Genomic DNA, 21,660 nt, shown 5'->3' with positions numbered 1-21,660 from the left:
AGGCCTGACCAAGGGGCCGAGGTCACCATTGCAGGCTACTGGCCAGGGAGGAGGTGGGGCAGGAGGCTCTGTGGTGAGCTGGCAGAGAGGAGGCGGCTAGGATAGCGAGGAAGGCAGGCGTGGGGACAGGCTGAGCCTGGGACTGACGTGCGTGTCACTGCCGAGTGCCAAGCTACCAATGGCCACGTGGCAGGCCTGGAGTGAGGCCCAGTTGTCCCCATGTGGGCTTCCCCTCTGCGTGCCCACCTGGACCCACCCCTGCTCCCCCAGCAGACAGCACAACCCTCGTGCTTCAGAAAAGAAAATAATGACCCATAAACTCCCGCGGACATCTGTGTTTTTTAGCAGGTGGGGGGATCAACTTGCAAAGCTCATTTAAAAATCAAAGATTAGGATCAGGCACGAATCATCAGGGAGACAATCAAAAGTGCAGCGGGTCTCAAAGGTCGATTAAGTTGCCCAAGGTCACGGAGTCCTCAGGGGAAGAACTGGGGTGTCATCCAGGACACAGACTCCCAGGCCCGTCTCCCGGGCGAGGACAGCAAATGCCCTTCGATGGGCAGGGCACACCCAGCTCAGAATCCACGTTCCCAGACCTCAGCACGGGCACGGCTTCTGAAGGGAGGCAGGAGCCCAGGATGCCTGTCCTCGAAGCCGTCCAGGAACAGGCTTGGCCGTCGCCCCAGGGACCTGTCTCCTCCTCTAACCACCTCATAGATCCTCTCCTAAGTCCCATAAAAAGAACAAGTCAAACTCAAGCACACGCGAGCCATCAGGGGGCCACATGGGAGCCGAATGGGCAGCAGGACCCCTGCCAGCGCTCAGGAAGGATCTTTAGGAAAGGGCAGTGCCCAGGCCTTGCAGCAAAGCGTTTAAGGACACTCTTGTCATAGGCTATCACAAAATAAGGACCCAGGACTCAGGAGCTCCAGTGCAGATCAGTAAGGAAGGGGGACATGGCTGGGTTAAAACGGACGCTCCTCACTGATGACCTCCTCATCCCACGGGCTTCAGGTCACCCACGAGGAGTCGCGACACTCAGAGAGAAAGCAATGAGGTTCTGTCCCAACGGTGCCCAGCCCCCTTCCAGTTCTGAGGATGGGTCTCAAGTCACCCTGGGATGCACCACGGGCAGCCCCCCTGCTCAGGGGAAAGGGTGGCCTGCAGGCCCAACGCCCCCGGCCAGAGCACTTCTGAGTTTGTGTGTTTTCTAAATTGGTTTCTCCTAAGCATCTGGTCGAAGGAAGGTTTTCATTTAAAAATAACATAAACTGCTTTAGGGAGACTCAGGCCCCTGTGATCTGTGCTGGCCCCTAGGGTCAAGGTAGTTCGTGGAAAACAGAAACTGCTATTCAGAAGTCTCCCCTCAGCACAGAGGTCACACACAGCCTTGCAAATGCCAGCCTGGGGGGGCGACTGGGAGGTTCTACAGCCACAGGATCTCCTGGCGTGCCTGAGACAACAGGCGACGTGAGGCCTGGGCTCTTTCAGAAACAGCAGCACTTGGGAACAGGAGACCAGAGCCTACCAGTCCCCTGCTGCAGCAGGACGTGGTGGTTTGCACTGGACATGTGATGTCCTCACGTCCCCTGGGAAGCTGCAAGGGTCATAGGTCCTCATCTCTGCCTCTGGCAATTATCAGCTCTCAGGCGCATCAGAGCCCTTAGCCAGGCACGGGCCTCCCTGCCCGCCACACATCCCCAAGAGCAAGCCCCGGGCAGGCCGTCGGCAACCACAGAGAGAGGGCAGAGAGAGCACTGCTAGGGACAAGCAGGAGGAAGTGGGTTGGGGGTGACTTTTCAAAAGAAAATTCTTCAAGGAAGTTCTTATGGCCAATGTGCTGGTGTTTACCGAGAGGTACAGTAAGCAGTGAGCAGCCCGGGTCCCTCCAGGGAGGGTAGATGGTTGGCTGCTTTCAAGTCCCCTCTGCTGTCACAGTCCAGGACCAGATAAGTATCCCTTCTGTTCTGGAACGCTGGGCATCAACAGGGGTGTCTCAGTAAACAGCACGTGGGCTTCCCCGGCGCGTTGGGCCCCGCGTGTGGCTTTCCACCGCTGCTCTCGTTCACGCACGTCTGGGTGTCTTTTCGGTTGTGCTTACGAGTGGTGATAGTCCCCACAACGCTGCGTTCGTTAGGACCTGAGGGTGCAGGCAACCTAAGTCCTCCCATCAGTCCCCCGTGCTCCTCTCCACTGGCTTCCTCTGTCGCTTTTGATGGTGCTCTGTAGATACACACGAAGGTGGGGCTCACTGTGGGGGACTCGGGTGCACACGCGTGGCTTGGTCAGCTCCCCCTGCGCTTCCTGCCTTTCGCCCTCCTTCCTCCCCAATCCTCCCCTCCTGCACTGACCTGCCCTCTGTTTCCATGGGATCCTCCCCACACACTCTTCTTCCTTACTGCACTCTAGCTTCTGCCTATGAGAGAAAACGTCCAACCCTTGACATCCTGGGTCTGGCTTACTTCACGGAGCACGATGGTCTCCAGTTCCACCCACCTGCCAGCAAATGCCATCATTTCATTCTTCTTTATGGCTGAGTAGAACTCCGTCGTGTATGTTTTAAAAGTCCTTTCCTCAGCCAGCTGGGCAAATGCCACTAAAGTCTTCCCAGCTCGTGACCAAGTGGCTTCTCTCTGTGCCTGATGAATGGTATCGCTGAACAGGCAGCACACTGCGCAGCAGGGCCACCAGCATCTGGGACGAGCCTTCCATCTCGTCTGTAGCCATCTGTGGCCCTGGAAGGTACACAGGACTCCCAGCGGTTATTCATGTCATTTTTCTCTTGGGGACTCGATATATGACCAACAACAAGGACATGGGAATGAACAGACTGCCTTATTTGAAGCAACCTAAAATCACATCAAAGCGAGGTTTCAGTCCAGCTGGGACTTGGAGGGATCAGGGCTCTTGGCCGTGGGTCAGGCAGCAGGGAGAAGACCCAGTCCGGAGTGTGAGGGTGACTGAGACCCAGTGCTGGGGGATTCAAGGCTGAGGAGGGACACATGCCCAGTGTTACCTCCAGTCCTTTCAAAGGCAGCCATGGTGATGTGCTGAATCCCTGTCCCCACCACCTCCAACTCCACAGGTGGTGTGGCTCCAGAAGCTAGTCAGCCAGCTCCGTCCCCAGCAGGGTTCACTGGGCAGAGGCCCTGGGGCTGGCCAGTGAGCCCAGACAGGGCCCCTTGCACTTGTGAGCATGTGGTCTGGAAGGGAGCAGAGGTTCATCACACCCAGACAAACGAGAAGTCGTCACTGTGACGAGAGCCGCCGAGGACGGGGAGGTGGGTCTGTCGGGCCTGGATGTCACAGCGGCTTTCCAAGGACACTTGGTGGAGGCTCCGTAGGGTGGGCCAGATTTACTTAGGAGACTGGAGCTGGTGGCAGAGCGCAGGCAGGAGCACACAGGTGCACGGGAGCAGGGGCAGGTCAGTGCACGCGGGGCCGGGCTCTCAGGCCCTCTGGGCCACAGTGCCATTTGTCTTCATTCCCAGGGCGACTGGAAGGCGTGGAGGGGCTGTAAGTGGGCTGTGGCATGGCCCGAGGAGGACCGTCCACTCTGCGTCCACCCAGGGTCCGACTCTCCCACATCCGATGAGTCCTGGGGCCGACTTCTTCACGCTGCGCTCACACGCGTCTGAGAGGAGGGATAAGATCCATGGAAGTGTCTCTGAGGGGCTCGAAGGTGCGGCACATGGTTTTACCAGCTGTTCCTGCCGGGCGGCTGGTGGGCAAGAGGAAGCTAGTGGCCGAGCTCATGGGAAGAAGAACCCCTCGCTGCTCTCTTCACAGGGAGGACTGAACCCAGGGTGGAGCCAGCAGGCAGCCAGCAGCGTTCAGGAGATGGGAGCTGCGGGTTGTCCCCAGGGAGCCGGGGGACTAGCTCCGTCCAGGGGGCCGTCTGGTCTGCTTCAGCCCACGTGAGTCTCTTCACGTCTCCTCAGGAAGGACTGGGCATGTTTTATTCTTCAGTGGTCAGAGCAGAGCAGGGTGCACGTGGACAGAGGAAGCATCCAGTAGACCCGAAGTGGACACTAAAGGGAAACTTTTGTCCCTCTGGACAAAAGAGGTCAAGCCACGGGTCAGGGGCCTGACACTGAAGCTCGTGGAAGATTCCTGGGAGATCCGAGCACGACATCTCCCTGCCTGGCTCGGACCTCTGCCACACAATCGGGCTCTGCCCTGCCCCGTGGGCTGGGCAGGACGACCTGACTAGAACGGCTCCAAGGAGCTGCGCTGCACAAACAAGGCTTCTCTCTCCAGGAAACGACTTCTCCCCGCGGACCCCTGAGCTGGGGGGTGTAATGAGGAGGGTCCCGTTCTCAGAGCCCACGCCATGAGACGGAAGAGGAGGGGTCAGCACCGTGGCCAGCAGCGCTGGGAGGACTCTGATGGAGGCGCGTGGGGGTAGGAGGGGAGCCTCTGGCAGGGGGAGAGCTGGCTGGTGGAGAGGCAGCGGGATTGCAGAGGAGTCTAGAAGCACAGGCAGAGGCCCGAGGGCGAAGGGCACTGTGCTGCTCACGAGTCTACCCTCTGTCCTCTGAGGACTGATGTGATCTTGGACCCGAGAAGTCGCACTGATTAAAGACACTCTCCCGAATTGCTCAGGAGATGACTTCTCCCCGAGGGCAGCGAGGAGTCGAGGAAAGGAGCAGGCGGAATGAAGAGCGACCAAAGCGGCCTCTGAGGAAAACTAGTAAGTGTGCATGCTTCGGCGCCAGACCCAGAGCCTTCACGGAGCCTGGCTGCAGGGAGAGCCAGCAGGCGCACCCCCTCCCCGACTCGTCCAGAGCGCTGCATTCGCAAGCCACTTCTGGAAGAGGGACGCGCTCTGCTCACCGTCGGGCCCAGGGGCTCTGCTCCAGGAAACAGGCCAGCACCCCCTCAAGCAGGACCAGGGTGTGGCTGGTGGACAGGATAACTGACTCATCCCCAACACAACGAAAACCCTTGCCGGCAGGACAGGGAAGCCCTGCTCTCCGGAAGCTGGAATGAGGGAACAGCTATCATCAGGTTTTAAATGAAATGGAATTACTTTGTCCTCCATCCATCAAAGACCCACCCTTTAAAAACTGCCACTTGTGAAGGTCAGGCTTAACTGATCAGGAGGAAGAAAATTTCATGCGGTCCCACCTCCTTCCTGAGCCAAGCGAGAGAGTAATTAAAAATTCCAAGAGGCCTCCATCAATCCCCGGGACTTATGTTTCCACGACCCGGTTTCCCTGCAAGTGCCCCTGACAAGGCAGACTCACAAGTCGCCCCCAGTCCTACATCCAGCGGTCTGATCTGCAGACAGGTAGCACAGTGGCGTGGAAATGGCAAACGGAATCTTCATAACTTGTAGAATGGGAATTTGAAGGGGACTTTCTACCCTCCTCTGATTTTAAAACCAGATGTGAACTTGGGTAGATATAGTCATCTTTCCTACATTTTTTCTCCCTTAGTGTTCAGATCCTATTAATCATAGTAAACTGAAATTTTACACAAGCCAACAGATTTCAAAGTCCTCGCCAAGAGGGTTGTTCAACCATAAGACCTCAGCTCCCCGCCCTTCCCAGTCTGGAAATTCCAGTGACTAAGGCAGCAAACAGTGGCATGGAGACCAGGAATCCTGAACCCTCACTGGTCAGAGAGAACTGAGAAGCCAGGAGGTGGAAGAACAGTCCTAAAGAAAGTCTGACCAAAGGCAAAGTCCACCGTGACACCAGGACACCTCCAGGTGAAAATCAACCTGAGGCCAGGAGGGTGATCCCAGGACGACACTTCCGCCCGTGCCACGCGCGTGGGCTCCTTCAGGTCTTGAGCCCCGCTCTCCCCAGCCCACGTGTTCCCTCCCCTGGTCATCACAGCTGTCCGTGTGGTTCCTCATACCACCCACCTGTAAGTGACGGTCACATCAACACTCTAACCCTGCCCTGTCTCCCCACCTCTGCACAAAGCCCAGCCATCTCCTGGACGTCTGGAGCAGGGGCCACATTGCCTCCCCCAGGAAGCAGCCAAACCCCACACATCCAGGACCACCCACCAGCACCACCCCTTGACCCCATAAGCCCCCTGCACCCTGCATTCCCTGCCCTGTTGTTGGTGGTACCAACTGTCCAGGAACATCTTTAACTTGTCCCTTATCCCAACAGCCGGTAAATAATTAGGTCACTTCCTGGTGCTCCAATAGTCCACCACACAGTCCCTGCCCTGGCTAGACTCGTGTCCTTTCCTGCCTAGAACTGTCTTTCAGCAACTCGGACTCCAACAACCTAAAATATTGAACGGTCCCCCTTAGCCTACTCAGTAAATACCGAAGGGAAATAAATAAATAAATAAGGCCGGTTATTTATTTTGGCTCAGCACAGCTAAAGCTTCCTGACATTCCAGCTGGGTGAGACCCTGGGGGCCTGCTATGTATCAGCCACGCCACTGTGAGGGCAAGGGTCTCACTCATCAGCATGGCAAAGTAGCTGCAGGAAGTGACTGCGGCAGCGCCCACTGACCTTGAGATGCCCTAGGCCTACTCCTGCCTCTGGGACACGGGCCTGGCCCATGGTGCCCAGTGGGAGAACTGCCCTGCCAGCCCGTCCCCCACACGTTGGGTGCATGGAAGCCATGCGTCCCACCTGAGGTGCCTACCTCAGGATGGAGCAGGCCCTGCAGCTCTGGATGAAGTCCATGCCTCTTCTGCTGAGGCCCTGGAGGCCCTGGTTCCTCGACCTTTGCACCCAGGGGTCCTTCCTTCCATGACATTAACTGGTTTCCTTACAACTTCCCTTTTATCTGTGATAAAGGGTCTCTGGTCCTTGACACCTAGAATTTGATCCACCCACAACTCTGCTCTTGGGTTTCCCAAAGCCGCTGAGAAGGCTGAGCAAGACCTCGTCCTGTGCCGGGCCCCTCTCACAGGGGTAGGAGCGGGTGCGCCCTGGTCGTGTGTGCTCCAGCGCCGTGCAGGAAGAGGATGCCTTCAGGGCAGCGTGGCTGGTGAGGCGGGACCCTGAGAGGTGTCAGCTCACCACACACGGACCCTCCGCCATGGACTTCCCCAGCTCCAGGCCTGGGCGCCAAATGAACCCTGTTGTCTGTAATTTGCCCAGAATAGGATGTCCCCGTGAAACAACAGCAACAGGCTAAGACAGCCGACAGGTTCCTGATGCGAGGTCATGGTGCTTTCCTGGGGGAGAAAGCTGGACCATCAGCGCACAGAGGCCCGGGATGTTGCTCCAGCCCATTCTCTAGAGGAGGTGAGGCAGGACTCCACCCTCTCTGCTTCACACCTGCTCCTCGGGGCCCTCTTCATGTCTGGGCCTCGCCTGAGACTGCTGAGTGCAGTTCTAGCAAGGCTCCTGCCAAGCCAGCTTAGGGACAATCCCCGACCTGGAGAGCTGATCAAGCCCCCACTTTGGCCAGCAAGTTCTTCTTGGTAATTTCCACCCACTGGGTGTCTCCCGCTGCCCAGAGGCCACCCATCCCAGAGGCCCCTGCTCTATCAAGTGTAGCTCTTATCTCTTAACAAGGCCAGTGCAATTTCTAATAGACGGAAACAGCCCTAGAGGAAGACACAGGGGCACAGTAGGACTCCGTGGAAAATCCACCCGAGGGAAAGCACGGTGCCCATTCACGTAGGGGATCCTTGCCGTGCCCGGAACACCGGGGTTTAGGGCGGCTTTCTATAGGACAGTACTGGCACATTTTTAACAAATGCCAGGACACTTGCCTCCCTCCCCTCCCAGGGTTGCTTGGGCACGTTTCTGTAGTCTGGACCATTAACCCCAGCCTGGGAAGAGCGTGTCCTTGACTAACCTGCCAAACCCCCACGGAGCAGTACCCAGCGTGCAAGCACCCAAGGCCACTTTGATCTGGCCCAGTCCTGAGATAAAGAGGAGTCAGTCACCAGGCCTGATGGCTCCTGCAGCCCCCTTGATTGATCTAGGAAAACGCACCGGGTCCCCAGGCTCCCTGCAGGGAGCAGGGCCAGACGAGCTTCCCAGGCTGCCTCCAGTGCCAGGGAACAGAACTCAGTGGAGCCGTGCTCCTGCCAGGCAATTTCAGGCTAGGTTTGCAAAGGGTGCACGCGGAATACCTGCCACTATTAAAGAATAAGTTGCAAGCCACGCTTGGGGCTTCCAGGGAGGATTAAATAGGAAAGTTTCTTTCAGATAATATTTCTGTCTTGAGTGGACCCTGTCAGTTATAGAAAGAAATTCAGTTTCCCAATATCTTTGATATGGGCAGGTGGTGGCAGGTAATGAAAGATGTAAACGCAAGTGTGTGTTCAAATATATATGTATCACATCCATATATAAATACATACACACTTACATATATATATACAAACACATAAATACTTTTCATCTGCAACAACTCATCTGCCACATGTATGAATTAAAATGAGGATTCAAAACCAAAATGGGCTGCATTACAACATTCTTTTAGAATTCCTTTTGCCCTGAATCGCCTGTTCTATTAATCCAATAGTCCGCAGTGCCATCAGAACATTTGACCTAAATCCATGTGACTTCTAACATGAGGGGGTGGAGGAAGCTTGTTTTCACATAATTTATGTTAACAAACTTAATAAAAGTTATGAACTGTAGCCGTCTCACCTAGTGTTTTTACATTTTAATGGCTATGAATCGAAGCTTCATAAAAACTGATTCATTGATTTAAGAACGCACAGCCACCCGCCCACACGGAGCAGGCATCCACTGCGCCCCGGGAAGAGCCCACACTCGCCCCACTGCTGGTTCCCAGAGAAACCTGCCTGGGTCCACCTGATCTGCTCCCAGCTGGCTGCCATCAGGAGCGTCCCAGGCACCACCCGAGGAGAGGACAGCCCTTGCCTTTCTTCGGCTGCTCTGTGGACACTGGTCTGCAGTGGGGTGGAAAGTCAAACCAGTTTCCAAACTTGCTGGAGCCACTGAGCTATCATCTCATGTTTGGGAGGAAACCAGGCTCCAAAGTACCTTTCATTATTAATAAAAATAAAGGTGGGGGGCGGGGGAGGACACACAATGGGGGCCACCAGCGAGCCCAGCTCTTTACCTGTGTTGGAAAGACTTTCGTCTCTTTCCCGGGAAGACTGATCTTTGGGGGCTGAGAGAAGCCGACTGTGGATCTGGAAAATAAACAGAGACCATTTCCAGTTTTATATCTTCACTTGCCAGATACATAAGCATAATAATAAGCATTATATATATAAAAAAAAAAAACAGGAACACCCCTAGAACCTCTCCTTTCCCCCAAGAAAGAACGTGTACTGAATACATATTCCCACTTTCTCCTGAGTTAGCTCTGTCAATGAATAAAAGATGAGTATCTGGTGATTTCCAGGAGGAGGGAAGAAAGGAGAAAAGCTGTAATCAGCCAGCATTGATTCTGCTGAGGATTTTGTTGTTAGTAGATCAAAAAACCACATCTAATGTTTCTGCTCTGGCCCATCCCAGGACTGAATGGGTGTTGAGCTAAACCGAACATTCAATAAATATTGATAAATTGATTAACCACAATCAATTAAATTTCAGAAATTAGCCTGTAAAGCCCAATGAAAATAAGATTAACGTACACAAAAGTGTTCTGCTCTCTACACGTGTGATCATCATGCTGATTTTCTCTGCTGAAAGGCGAAGGTTTATTCTGCAAATTTGTTCTGCTCGTCACGAGCCTTTGGGCTCTGATGAATCAGATGTGGCTCCAGAGCCTCTCCGTCCCCATGGGTCTCTCACGTTCCCTGAGCCTCTGGTCCCTCAGAACGCCCTCTGACCTCACCCCACGAGAACCCTGCTTCCAGTGGCCCCTGGTGGCTGGGCGCGATTGGGAGGGCAGCTCAGCTCGGTCTGGAGTCTGGCCACTTCTTAGCTTCCGGTGCTCAGTTCCCCTTCCCGGCCCTTCCTGCCCAGCTCCTGGGCCACCTGCCCTGGCAGGACAGGTGTGGGGGAAGCTGCAGCCACCCAGTTCTTCTGTCCCAGAGAGAAGGCTGGCTCCTCCTGGGGACAGATGAAAGGCGTGTGGGACGAGGAAGGGGCTGGACTGAGCTCCGGAGGGTTCTCCAGTGGCCACTGTTCCTGCTCCCGAGCCCCCTGTCCCAGGCCTCACAGTCTCCTGCACGTGGTGGCTGCTGGGCTCAGGGCCTCGTGGACAGCATCACGCTGAATTCCCATGCGTGTTAGACGTGCTGTCGTTACCCTGATGTGACAGCAGACTCACCTCAGGCCTCAGGGCAGCTTCCCCTCACCCGTTCCTCCGAGGTCACCGGCTGTTTGCAGCCCTGTCCCAGTGCTGTTGTGACCACCATTACTGACTCGTTGGCCAAACCCAACAGCACTTACGTAGCCGTTACACATCCATGTGTCCTCCTCTCAGATTTAGCATGGACTTGCCACAGGAAATACTGGCTGATGCATGAGAAGTTTCCACGGGGGAAAGAGGGCACCACGGCATTGGACAGCAACTGGAAAATAACTTCAACCCCAAGTTGGACAGCAGAAGTGGGCTCCAGGCCGCTGTTGGACACAGCCTGCCAGGTAGGCCTGGCACTGTGGGGAGGCAGGGGCGCAGGGGAAGCGGCCCGAGGAGGCCTCGCTCTGCGTACCTACTGGGCGGCTGTCTTCAGGCTCTTTTAAGGACGACAGCAATGCAGACATTTTACTGTAACCCTATCAAATCCAGCAGGTTAATTAACGTGGGACTAATCAGGGAATTAATCTCCACTTGTATACTCCCCGTACACTCTGCAAGCTCTGGTAAGAGCCCCATGTGAGCAACAATGGAGTGGGCTGCCTAGGATGGAGGACAGCCCCTCTCTCTCTCTCTCTCTCTCTCTCTCTCTCTCTCTCTCTCTCTCTGGGTCCCCAGAGGTCCCAATGGTTGCAAATTGATGAGGATCATCAGCCTTCTGCAAATGCCTGGCTTCTCCAAAGCTGAGAACCTTCTTCTGATGCTCTGGGCACTATGGATTTGTGAAGTTCACAGGTGTTTCAGGAACCACTTTAACTGACCCCAGGGCACAATTCGAACACAGCACCGTGGGAAGACTTGCTTTAGCTCTACTTCCTGCCGGTTGCTCTTTGTCATCCTTCATGCTGAAGAGCATGACTCTTCACAGTTCGTAGGATAAAGTCTCAGGAGGGCCCTGGTGTCTGCCCCTGCTAATCTGATAGATGGCTGGGCACCTGTCTCCCAGCCACATGCCATGTGTGAGCTTCCCCTCACCCTGACTGCACATATGCTCATCCACCACAGGGCCTTTGCACATGTCATTACATTAGCGTAAACTATTTCCCTGGTCCTCCTCTGGATCTCGGCTCCCATGACCTGGCCGTGCGTCTCTCCTGACACCACCTTCAAAACCCAGGCAGGTTCCTATTTATGGGCTCTTTCTCCTTCAGAGCATGTGCCTCCAGTTGTAAATACAGTGACAGTGACTCTGCAGCTGATGTCTACTTCCCCTCCACTGGAACCCCTACTGGAGCAGAACCAATTACGCCTTCCTTGCCACGGATTCCAAGCTCCTAAGAGAAGGCTGAGCACACAAGGAGCCCTTAGGAAGTAATTGTTGGAGAAAAAGAATGAATGAGTGAATAAATGTGGGAACACACAAAAGCGAAGTCTCTTACGCAGGGAACATGGTGACCAGAGCCCGCTGGAGCCCACTCCCTGTCCTCTGGAGCCCTGCACCACCCAGGATCCTCAGCACTTCCACCCAAGCCAGCTTTCCTTTTGTTTTTGGGTGTTTGTTTTACGGGTACCAGGCATGCCTAACCACTGAGCCACATGTGCAGCCTTCTTCATGTGTTTGATTGATTGATTGATTGATTGATTGATTGATTGATTGATTTTGCAGTGCTGGGGATCGACCCCAGGGCCTTGTGCTTGCGAGGCGAGCACTCTACCCACTGAGCTATCTCCCCAGCCCACGTGTTTTATTTTGAGACAGGGTCTCACCAAGTTGCTAAGTTGCCCAGGCAGCTCTGAACGCCTCCTGCCTCAGGCAACGCCTCTGCACCACTCCAGGCACCCTCCTCCCCTCCTTCCTGCGGCAACAAGCCCTCCGGGAGCCCACTGCACCCCCGCTCAGACCTCGGCTTGCCAGGGTCCGAATGAGCCCCATGACCCACGACCGGAGGTTCCTCTTGCTCTGCTCCCAGTGGCCACGGGCCATAGCTCCGGTGGATGGCTTGTACTGACAGCCACCGTGGGTCTCTCTCCACGGCCCCGAGGAGACGGGAGCAGCCTCCGCCTGGCACGCCTGCAACCTGCTCCCTCGCTGCATCACCCCCACGGTGCGTAGCCAGGCAGGCTGTGCCCTCGCCAGCTTGCACGCCTGGGATGCTTTTAAAACGAATTCAGAACAGAGCGAAGGCCACACTCGGGCAGTTTTCTTCGGAACAGGGTAATGTCAAAATGCCAGTGTACCCCAGTTATCCGACCGTGGGAAGGCTCGTGGCCTGTAGCACACACGCACAAGGAACTCCCAGGCGCCGGCCCCTCCAACAAAGCATGTCACCTATGCCACAGCCCCACATCCACACAGGACAGCCCAAGTCCCGGGGGCTCTGAGGCGGGGTCTACGTGGATGCTACTTCCTAAGCCACGGGAAGTGCAGGGTGCTTCTGAATAAGGAGAACTAGAGCCTTACCTTCCATTCTGTGCGCAAGTCCTGTGCAGAGTGACAGCAAAGCTTGGACTTTGGGTCCTTTGAAGTCCAACCTTAGCTGCTGCTTCCGAAAGAGGAGACAAGGTTCAGCTGTCTCTACGTGTCTAACACCAGAGGACGTTTATGGGCTTGTTTTCACTTCTACCTGCTGGACTGCAATCCCCAAGGGTCAGTTCTGTGCCCAATGCTGCACCGTAAAGTCTAGAACAGCCCCGGGTCTAGCGCGTGCCCTCGGAGATGCGCACGCACACAATGAATGAACCAAGGGCCTGGGAAGCCAGCTGGGGAATGCTCATTTTTTATGGTTAAAGCGACAGGTAACACCCTTAGGTGTCCACTGTGATTTGTGGTCTCCACTCATCAAAAGATCTATGGAAAATAAAAATTTTTAATGGAAGATTTTTTTAACAGAAAATATTCCATTAAAATTTTAAGAAAGAAAGAATGGAAAGAGCATTCACAGTGAACAGAACCCCCTTGGTTTCTCAGAACTGGTAATTTTGTCTTTTTGAAATGACCACCAAGCAGCTCTTCAAAAATCAAGTGTCTCCTCTACCATGAAGCCTCCTGGGGACCCAAGGTGTGCTAGGTCCACTTGTCCACCAGACTGGGAGTCCCCAGGGCAGGCCACCTGCTCATCTGTTGATTTAAGCACTGATCAGTGCCTAGGAAAGCCTGCAGTGAGAGGTGGACTCGAAAGAATGTGATAAAGAAGGAGATGGAGAGACCTGGCCAATGCCCATAGTACCAATCATTTTTTAAATTTTTTATTTGTTCTTTTTAGTTTTACATGATTCTAGAGTGTATTTTGACATGTCATACATACATGGTATGACTTTGCATTCTTGTGTTTGTACATGGTGTGGAGTGTCACTGGTCATGTGTTCATATGTGAACATAGGAAAGCTACGTCTGATTCTCTCTATTGTCTTCCTATTCCCGTCCCCCCTCCCTTCCCTTCATCCCCCCTTTTCTAATCCAAAGTACTTCCATTCCCCCCTCCCACCTATTATTGTGTGTTAGCATCCACATATCAGAGAGAATATTCGACCTTTGGTTTTTGGGGACTGTCATATTTCACTTAGCATGATATTCTTCAGCTTTATCCATTTACCTGCAAATGCCATAATTTCATTCTTTTTTTTTTCATAATTTCATTCTTCTTTATGGCTAATATTCTAATATGTGTATGCACCATTCCTTTATCCACTCATCTGTTTAGGGTGTCTAGGTTGGTTCCACAGCTTAGCTATTGTGAATTGAGCTGCTATGAACATTGATGTGGCTGCGTCACTGCAGTGCGCTGATTTTAAGTTCCTCGGGCATATGCCAAGGAGTGGGATAGCTGGGTCAAATGGTGGTTCCATTCCAAGTTTTCTGAGGAATCTCCGTACTGCCTTCCAGAGTGCTTGCACCGATTTACAGTCCCACCAGCAATGTGAGTGTGCCCTTTCCCCACATCCTCGCCAATATTTACCGTTGCTTGTGTTCTTGATAATTGCCATTCTGACTGGAGTGAGATGGAATCTCAGTGGAGTTTGTTGTTGTTGTTGTTGTTGTTGTTGTTGTTTGCGGTGCTGGGATTTGAACCCAGGGCCTCGTGCTCAGTGGAGTTTTAATTGGCATTTCTCTAATTGCTGGAGATGTGAACATTTTCTCACATACTTGTTGACTGATCACATATCTTCTGTGACGTGTCTTGGGTTCACTTATTGATCGGGTTATTTGTTTTTTTGGTGTTAAGTTTGTGAGTTCTTTATATATCCTGGAGATTAAGGCTCTATCTGAGGTGCGTGTGGGGAAGATTTCCTCCCGCTCTGTAGGCTCTCTTGTCACGTCTTGACAGTTTCCTTTGCTGTGAAGAACCCAGCTCCAATCTTCAGGTGAGGATCTGAACCCAGTGACTTTGGTGGTGAAGTAAAAGAACGTACTCATAAGACATCTGGAGACCTCCACCTGTGCAGGGGCATGTGCCCTGTCCTATGGACGCCCCTGCGGTAGGTGTGGTGGGCCCTGTGTGGTTTCCCCAGCTGCCACCACTGAGGAGGGAGTAAGAACATGTCCTCTAAGTTTTTTCCTTGGGATTGGTTAATAGTGTGCTTGGGGCGTTTGCAACCCTAGGGCTGAACTACACCTCAGGTATGCCACACGGCAGCCATGATGGAGAGGCTCAGTGAAGGCTTGCGGGAAAAGAGGAGGGAGGAAGGGAGGGGGAGGGAGGGGGAGAGAGGGGAGAGGGAGGGGGAGGGAGGGCAGAGCCTGCTCAAGGTGAGGGGCTAGGGTGGACACCAGCCCCTGGCCTGCGATGCCTGGGGTTTATGTGACACTCTTTCTATGAGTAGAAACACTGTCCCCAACAAATGAGGTCTTGCTCTAGTTCTTACCACGCACCACGCAGAGGGAGCCCCTGATCAGCCCAACCACCTCCCACGTGATCAAGCGACTCCTAACACACTCCTTTCAAGCCTGTCAGCATTAGGTCTCTGAACACGACATGTCCTTTAGTGAAGGGACAATAATCTACCAAAGCCACCTAATGGGGAAAAGACAAAGCCCCTTTTCAGCTGCCAGGGGCCCGGGGCCTGTTCAGACTGAGGTCACAGGAGGAACCAGCTCGTGCATCCTCCAGCCACTCTCTGAGAGGGGCAAGAAACTATCATTGCCATTTACAGTTGGGAGCTTGAGAGGCTAAGCACCACGTCCAAGGCCACACGTACGCGGTGAGCAAGCAAAGGAGCCCAGGCCGAACCTGGGTGGAGAGGCTCCCTCCTCGGGATGGAAAACCACAACTAAGACCAAGCACCTTAAAAAGTCCAAGGCACCACAGGGACGTGGGCACTCTGGGGGGCAAAGCCCCTTGGTGTGCTTTGCTGCATTTTATTCTCCAAAGTCCATGAGAAGCAGCCTGGACACTAAGTTGTTTTCTTTTCTTTTCTTTTTTAATTATTGTAGAAAATAAAACTGAGGCCCAGAGAGAATAAAGGATGCATGTGTCCAAGGGCCCTGTCACGCACACCAGCCTCCCGGCCTCAGCCCTGCATGGCGGCCCCTCACCAAGCAGTGCGTCTCCCTCCAGTGCCCCTCCACAGGAGCTCCGTGGTCAAACCTGAGGTCCACTAGGACAATAGCGTCGTCCACATCAGACTGAGTGTTGCAGTCTGAACAGGGAACCCCGTGTGTGAGACCAAGTGCTGGGGAGCAGCTCTCGCATCCCAAACTCGGTCTCCCAGGTCCTCGGGAGGACGGGGCTCCAGAGAGCACGCGTGTCCTGGTCTGGCAGTTTCTGTTGTTTCCCGGCCCTCTCCTCAAGGTGCTCCACTCTGGACCCACAACCCTTTATCTGCAATCCTAAAAGGCACGGAACTCTGAAGTCCACGGGGTTTTCTCCCTGTGTTTGTAGCAAATTAATCTGCCAGCAAAAACTTAACTAAGCTAACCCGAGGCTATTTATAATATTAATTTATTCCATTTAGTGTGAATATTCATAAATTTTATGGCAAAAACATCAGCAAGCTTAATTACAGGTGCCACCTCAGATCCCGCTGGAGATACCGCACAGACTCATCCTGGTAAAATCCGAAGGACTGAATCACGTTTGGTCCACAGTTTAGCGCGGAGGATGCAGGTCAGTATTGTGGGCATTACTGACGAACACTTGTCCCCAGGCCCCCTCAGTCAGTCCAGATAGCAACCCCAAGACAGGGGTGGCCCCTGCATGTTACAGACGGATGCATCAGCCACTTGCTCTGGGTCACAGATCCGCTAAACCCAGAGGCAGAGAAGACTCATCCTGATTCCAATGCTGCCACTTTATCCCCCACACCACAGTACTTGGGCCCTCCCTTCCCCAACATGCGTGAGTGCCATGCGTGTGTAGGAGTGTGCAGGTGTGTGCATTTGCCTGGTGGGGGCCGAGAAGGCTCCTGAGTTCCTTAGGTCACTGGGCTTGTAAATCGGGACGGAAACTTCATACTCCCAGGAAAGAAGAAAGGGGAAAAACAGCTGGGGGTTCCAGGCTACAAGAGCCCTGCTACCAAGACAGCTGCCCGCTGCGGATCTGCTCGCCGGACACGTGCTTGTCCACAGGGAGACAGGGGAGATCTCAAATCTACTTGTATCCCAGGGAACCAAAGACCAAGGTGGATTTCGGGCTGAGAACAATGATGGGCATTGTTAGAATCCAGTGAAAACAAAGCTATCTCTTTTCAGTCCCCAGATGCCTTCTCTTCTCTCCGAAAGGGGGCAGAGAGCTTGTGGGTGGCTGGGTCCCCGTCGGAGGGCTGTTAGTGCAGCCTCTCTTGGGAACGGTACACACTGTCCAACGCCAATCTGGATGCATGACCAATCTTTGCCAGCGCTACACGTTTGTTTTCAATCTTCTGAACTCTCTTCTGCAACAATAATTAATGTCAGACAGTGTATTTTCAGGTTAATGCAACCCTGCACCTCTAATAACTCAAAGCTGAGATTTATCTCTCCACCATGACTCCCTCTTCATGCTTCAGCTCTTCATGTTTACATCTGGTTTAACTTTTTCTAATCTAAAATAAATCAGCATGAAAAGCATTAGATTTTTCATTTAGATTCTCAATTGCTTTTTATTACTGAGATAATGTCCCTTATCTGATTGCAAGTGGTGGATTGTTCCCTCGTTAGGATCTGAAGGAGGACGCCCCGGTCCAGGCTTCCCGAGGCTCTGCATTTCTCCTTCACTCTTGAGTTCAAGGGTAGTAAGCGTCGGTGAGGCTCTGCTTTCAACACGAGCCACGTCCACCTGGGAAGAGGCCACCTCCTTCCCATCGCTCCTCCCGAGAGGTTCGTGCAGGAACGGCGTGCCCTGGCCATCTAGTGAGAAGTGGTCCGCAGCGAGTTCTCTCTTCAGGGTAACCAAGGGACCACAGCACCCGCTCTAAATGCAGGTACAAAGGAGGCAGCAGGATGAGGCATGGGCTGGAGGTTTCTGTGCAGGCGTCAGGCACAGGGAGGGGACGGTGACTTCCAAACACTGGCAAGTTAATTACCCAGTTACAGAGTCAAAATTTAACTCAACTGGTTTGCATATCAAAGAGGTGGCTCCCGATTCCTTAAGTGTTCCTTCTAGCAGGTTCTATTATGTTTCCTTCCATTGGTGACATGTCCAGAAACTGAGTCCGTTTCTGGAAGCGCTCCCCCATGATCGTTCACCATCGCCTCCTACTTTCCCTCAATCAGAGTCCGGCGTGGTGTGAGCTACTTAAGAATCAAGTATGCTGAGATCCCCTTGACCTTGGAATCCCTCAGGAAGTCCTGAGAATTCATCATAGCGCACTAAGCTCTACAACTACATGGATGTTCTTCTCCTTTCAAAGCAATGGAAACAGAAAGAAAAATAAATCACTAAGCAGGACCAAGGTGCTCCTGACCCCCTGGCTCACCTGCTCCCCTGGAGCTCCTCCCTGGCCCAGGCAAAAGACTTCACATTTTATACAAAGCATATCATTCACGCAGGCGGCTCCTTCTTGCGATTATTTGTTTTTTCGGCCAGGCTGACAGTGACTTAAAAGATGCCCTTCTGTATACCTGATGTCACACCTTCTCAGACCTGGGGGAGCCACTGGCTTCTGCTAATTGCAGGGTAGCAGGTTTGGTCCTCAATGGCTCTGTCAAGGCTGCACTGCCGAGTGCTAAATGCTTCATAGGCATTGTACAATCTCCATGGCAACCCTAGGGGAAAGGGTCTACTCCAGCTCAGCTTCAAGGCTAGGAAGACTATTCTCAGTATGATTACTCATAAGAATAGCAGCAGTCTGTGATCAGCAGCCAAATGTGAGAGGCTCCTACTGCGAGACAAGGGTGGCCTTAAGCACTTTCCTCAGGGGACCTTAATCTGCGCCCACAGCAGCACGAGAGGATGGCACTGTTGTGGCTCCATTAGATACAGAAGCTACTGACACTGGAGAAGGCAAGAATTCACACAAAGTCAGAGTTAAAACTGGCAGATCCAGTTGTGCCTGCACCAGGGCCCAGACCATCAGCCTTCCCCTGCCTCAAGAGAACATTATGGATTTAATCGAGATGCCGGTACTCGTGACAGAAACTCACATAGCACAAACCACTGCACGCTGCAGGATCCCCATCACGAACATTCCAGAACAGACCAGACACTGGCAGCAGCAGGTGGATCTGCGGGTGCCAGGGACTAGGTTGCCGGGGCTCCAAGGGTATAGGGCCGAAAGGAACCTCTGGGGTTGGTGAAAACGTCCTAGATCGCAATTTGGGACTGGTTATACCACTGTTTGCATCTGCCAGAACAAAATGAGCTGCGCCTTTTAAACGTATGAATATTTATGAATGTAAATTATACCTTAATAAGGCTGACTTTTAAAAAACGCCGATTTAGCTTAGAGTTGCAATTCAACAAACACAGGGTACAAGAAATAAGACCCAAACACTGCCCTCAGGGATCTCACCATCTGTTGCCAGAGCCCACGCAGAGACGGTCTCAGGCGCGTAGAATCCGTGTTCTTTAAGCACAAGCAAGGGCAGGGACTGCTTCCTGGGGGGACCTGTGCGTTCACACCTCTCGAATGGTTTTTTATTGTGGTAAAATATGCATGACATAAAAGTCATCACATTAACCATTTTTGGTGTACAGTTGTGTGTTCCCAATGCTGCGTGACCATGTCGCCATGCCCTGCAGAACTCCTCATCCCCTGAATGGAAACTCCATACCTGGCACAGAGTAGCCCCACCCCCTCCCACAGTCATGGCCTCCAGTCTACTCGTCTCTGTTCACTTGACCATTCCAGGTGCCTCACAGGAGTGGAGTCTGGTGACATTAGTCCTTGCGTCTGGGTCTTTGACCCAGCAGAGTATCCTCGGGTCCCTCGTGTTGTAGGAAGGTTGCCAGTTCACCCTGTTGATGGTCCTTTGACACATGCTTGTCTTTAATTTAGATGCAGTCTAATTTACCAGTTTCAAGCCTACGCCTTTGGAATCGCCATCTTGAATTTCTGATAATTCTGTCTTTGAACTTGAAGTGCAGTGGGACGGTGGAGGAGACAGTGCCATGTGTGTGCTCACCGATTTCCTTGCTGCCCCTTGACATAGGATGTCTCTCAATCACCGAGGCTGGGTGAGCCCACCAGGCCTGGGAGTCAGGCAAGATCCACGGGGCCTGGGACATGAGCAGGTGCACCCAGGATGGGTGGTAGGAACGGCTGTCCAGGCCTGGCCCTCCGGAACCAGACCATGCCAACGCAGGAGGGAGGCGGTGCTGGGAAGCCCTGTCCTGCCCTTCTTACCCGGGTCACCTCCCGGAGTCAGCCAGTCACCATGGCCAAAGGGGACAGGGCAGGAGGCGAGACCGGGCAGCCCAGAGCCGCCTCTGAGCAGTCCTGCCTTACTCCTCGGCAAGCCCAGAGCAGAATGTCATCAGAACCTGGTGAGATCCCGGAAGGAGGGGAGACAGTTGAGCTGGTTTCTGCAGTGCTTGTGGTGCTTGTAAGAATGAGATCCGCGAACGCTTGCTGAGCTAAAAAACACAAATTATGTCCTTTGGCGATTCCACACATGAACGAAATGCTCTTTGGGTTGGAAATCAGCATGGCACAATACGAAAACAAAGAGTAGAACGCATGGTAATGATACAAAACTCTAATTTTTCTCTCCTGAGACCACCTGAAGGAGCAAATTTAAAACACCATGAAGAATCAAGAGGAAGAAAGGATGTGGCTAGAATGAGAAGGGTTTGTATTTGAACACCTGTCATGACAGTGTCCCTGTTTTCCTTTGAACCAGGAGACCCCTGTTTTCATTTAACCATGGGCCCCACTAATTTGATAGAAGAATGGGGATAAGTGGACACCATGGTGACCTCTTTCATGCAGAGCTTTTGTACTTTGTTCCTATACACCTAGCTCAGCGGCGGGCCCACATGGGGGGCTTCAAAGCTTCCTTCCTCCCAACCTAAAGAGCACACTTCAGCACACCGGGCTCTCCTGGGACGCTCTTTGCATGTCCATCAGCCAAGACCCAGTCCCAGCCCATCGCTGCCCCTTGGGAACTGCAGAGCAAGGCCAGGCAGCTAACAGGGCCAGCACCCAGAAGCCAGCAGAGTCCAGACTCATCAGCCAAGAGTTGAGCACATCTGCAGCCTAAACAATGATTTTTCTGAACTTTCAGTAAATACAGGACTGAATCAGAGGCATCTGGGCCCTGGTGTAGACAAGCCCTCTGGGTGCCTGGCTGGCCCTGGCTACAGGCTGCTGTGCTGGGAGTGGCTTCTTGCCTTAGCTACAGAAGGGTGAGCGATCTGCTGTCTGCTCTGAGGAGCTATTTCCCTGATTTGCTTTCAGACCTATTTCCTTCTCTGAGACATTATTTCTAAATCCTGGCTTTTTCCCAAGGCACTCATTTTCGGAGCTCCCTCAAAGTCCTTTATGGATGGAGAGGGGATAGAAATCAGACTCACAAAGAGCAAAGGAAATTATTTCACTGCTTAGAATTTGATTAATGAGAAGAATGGTAAAGCAAGTGACCTCCAATCTGTGACTTCACATGGGCAAGCTAGAGATGACACCCGTCCATCTACCCACTCATCAGTCTGTCTATTCCTGGAAACGAGTGCCTCTGCAGGGAGCCGAATGAGCATCGAATCAAAGGACAATCGCCATGGCAACAGCATGGACACCAGGCACCTGGTTTCACGTTTCCACCTGAGATGAACACCTTGTGCTTTCTTTTCTTTTTTTTTTTTTTTATTGTAAACAAATGGTGTACAACTTGTTTCTCTGTTTGTACATGAAGTAGAGGCGTACCATTTGTGTAATCATACACTTACATAGGGTAATGGTGTTTGATTCATTCTGTTATTTTTCCTTTCCCCCACCCCTCCCACCCCTCTTTTCCCTCTATACAGTCCCTCCTTCCTCCATTGTTGCCTCCTTCCCACCCCCCATTATGTGTCATCATCCACTTATCAGCAAGATCATTTGTCCTTTGGTTTTTTGAGATTGGCTTATCTCACTTAGCATGATATT

The 21,660-nt window shown here is 52.9% G+C and overlaps 1 protein-coding gene across 4 annotated transcripts in view; it reads right to left on the bottom strand.

The window, feature by feature from the left end:
* Window positions 1-21,660, bottom strand: part of LOC306659628 ((E2-independent) E3 ubiquitin-conjugating enzyme FATS) — a 266,421-nt gene that overhangs the window by 153,116 nt on the left and 91,645 nt on the right. For all 4 annotated transcript variants that reach the window (XM_079137279.1, XM_079137278.1, XM_079137280.1 and 1 more), the window contains one exon: window positions 9,031-9,103. In XM_079137279.1, the coding sequence (XP_078993405.1) occupies window positions 9,031-9,103 (73 nt within the window). The remainder of the gene's footprint in view (window positions 1-9,030; window positions 9,104-21,660) is intronic.

Source organism: Sciurus vulgaris (genome assembly GCF_902686455.1).
Source record: "Sciurus vulgaris genome assembly, chromosome: 4".
Classification (NCBI taxonomy): domain Eukaryota; kingdom Metazoa; phylum Chordata; class Mammalia; order Rodentia; family Sciuridae; genus Sciurus; species Sciurus vulgaris.
Note: the sequence above shows the minus strand (reverse complement) of the source record. Positions and strands in the feature narration are given on the sequence as shown.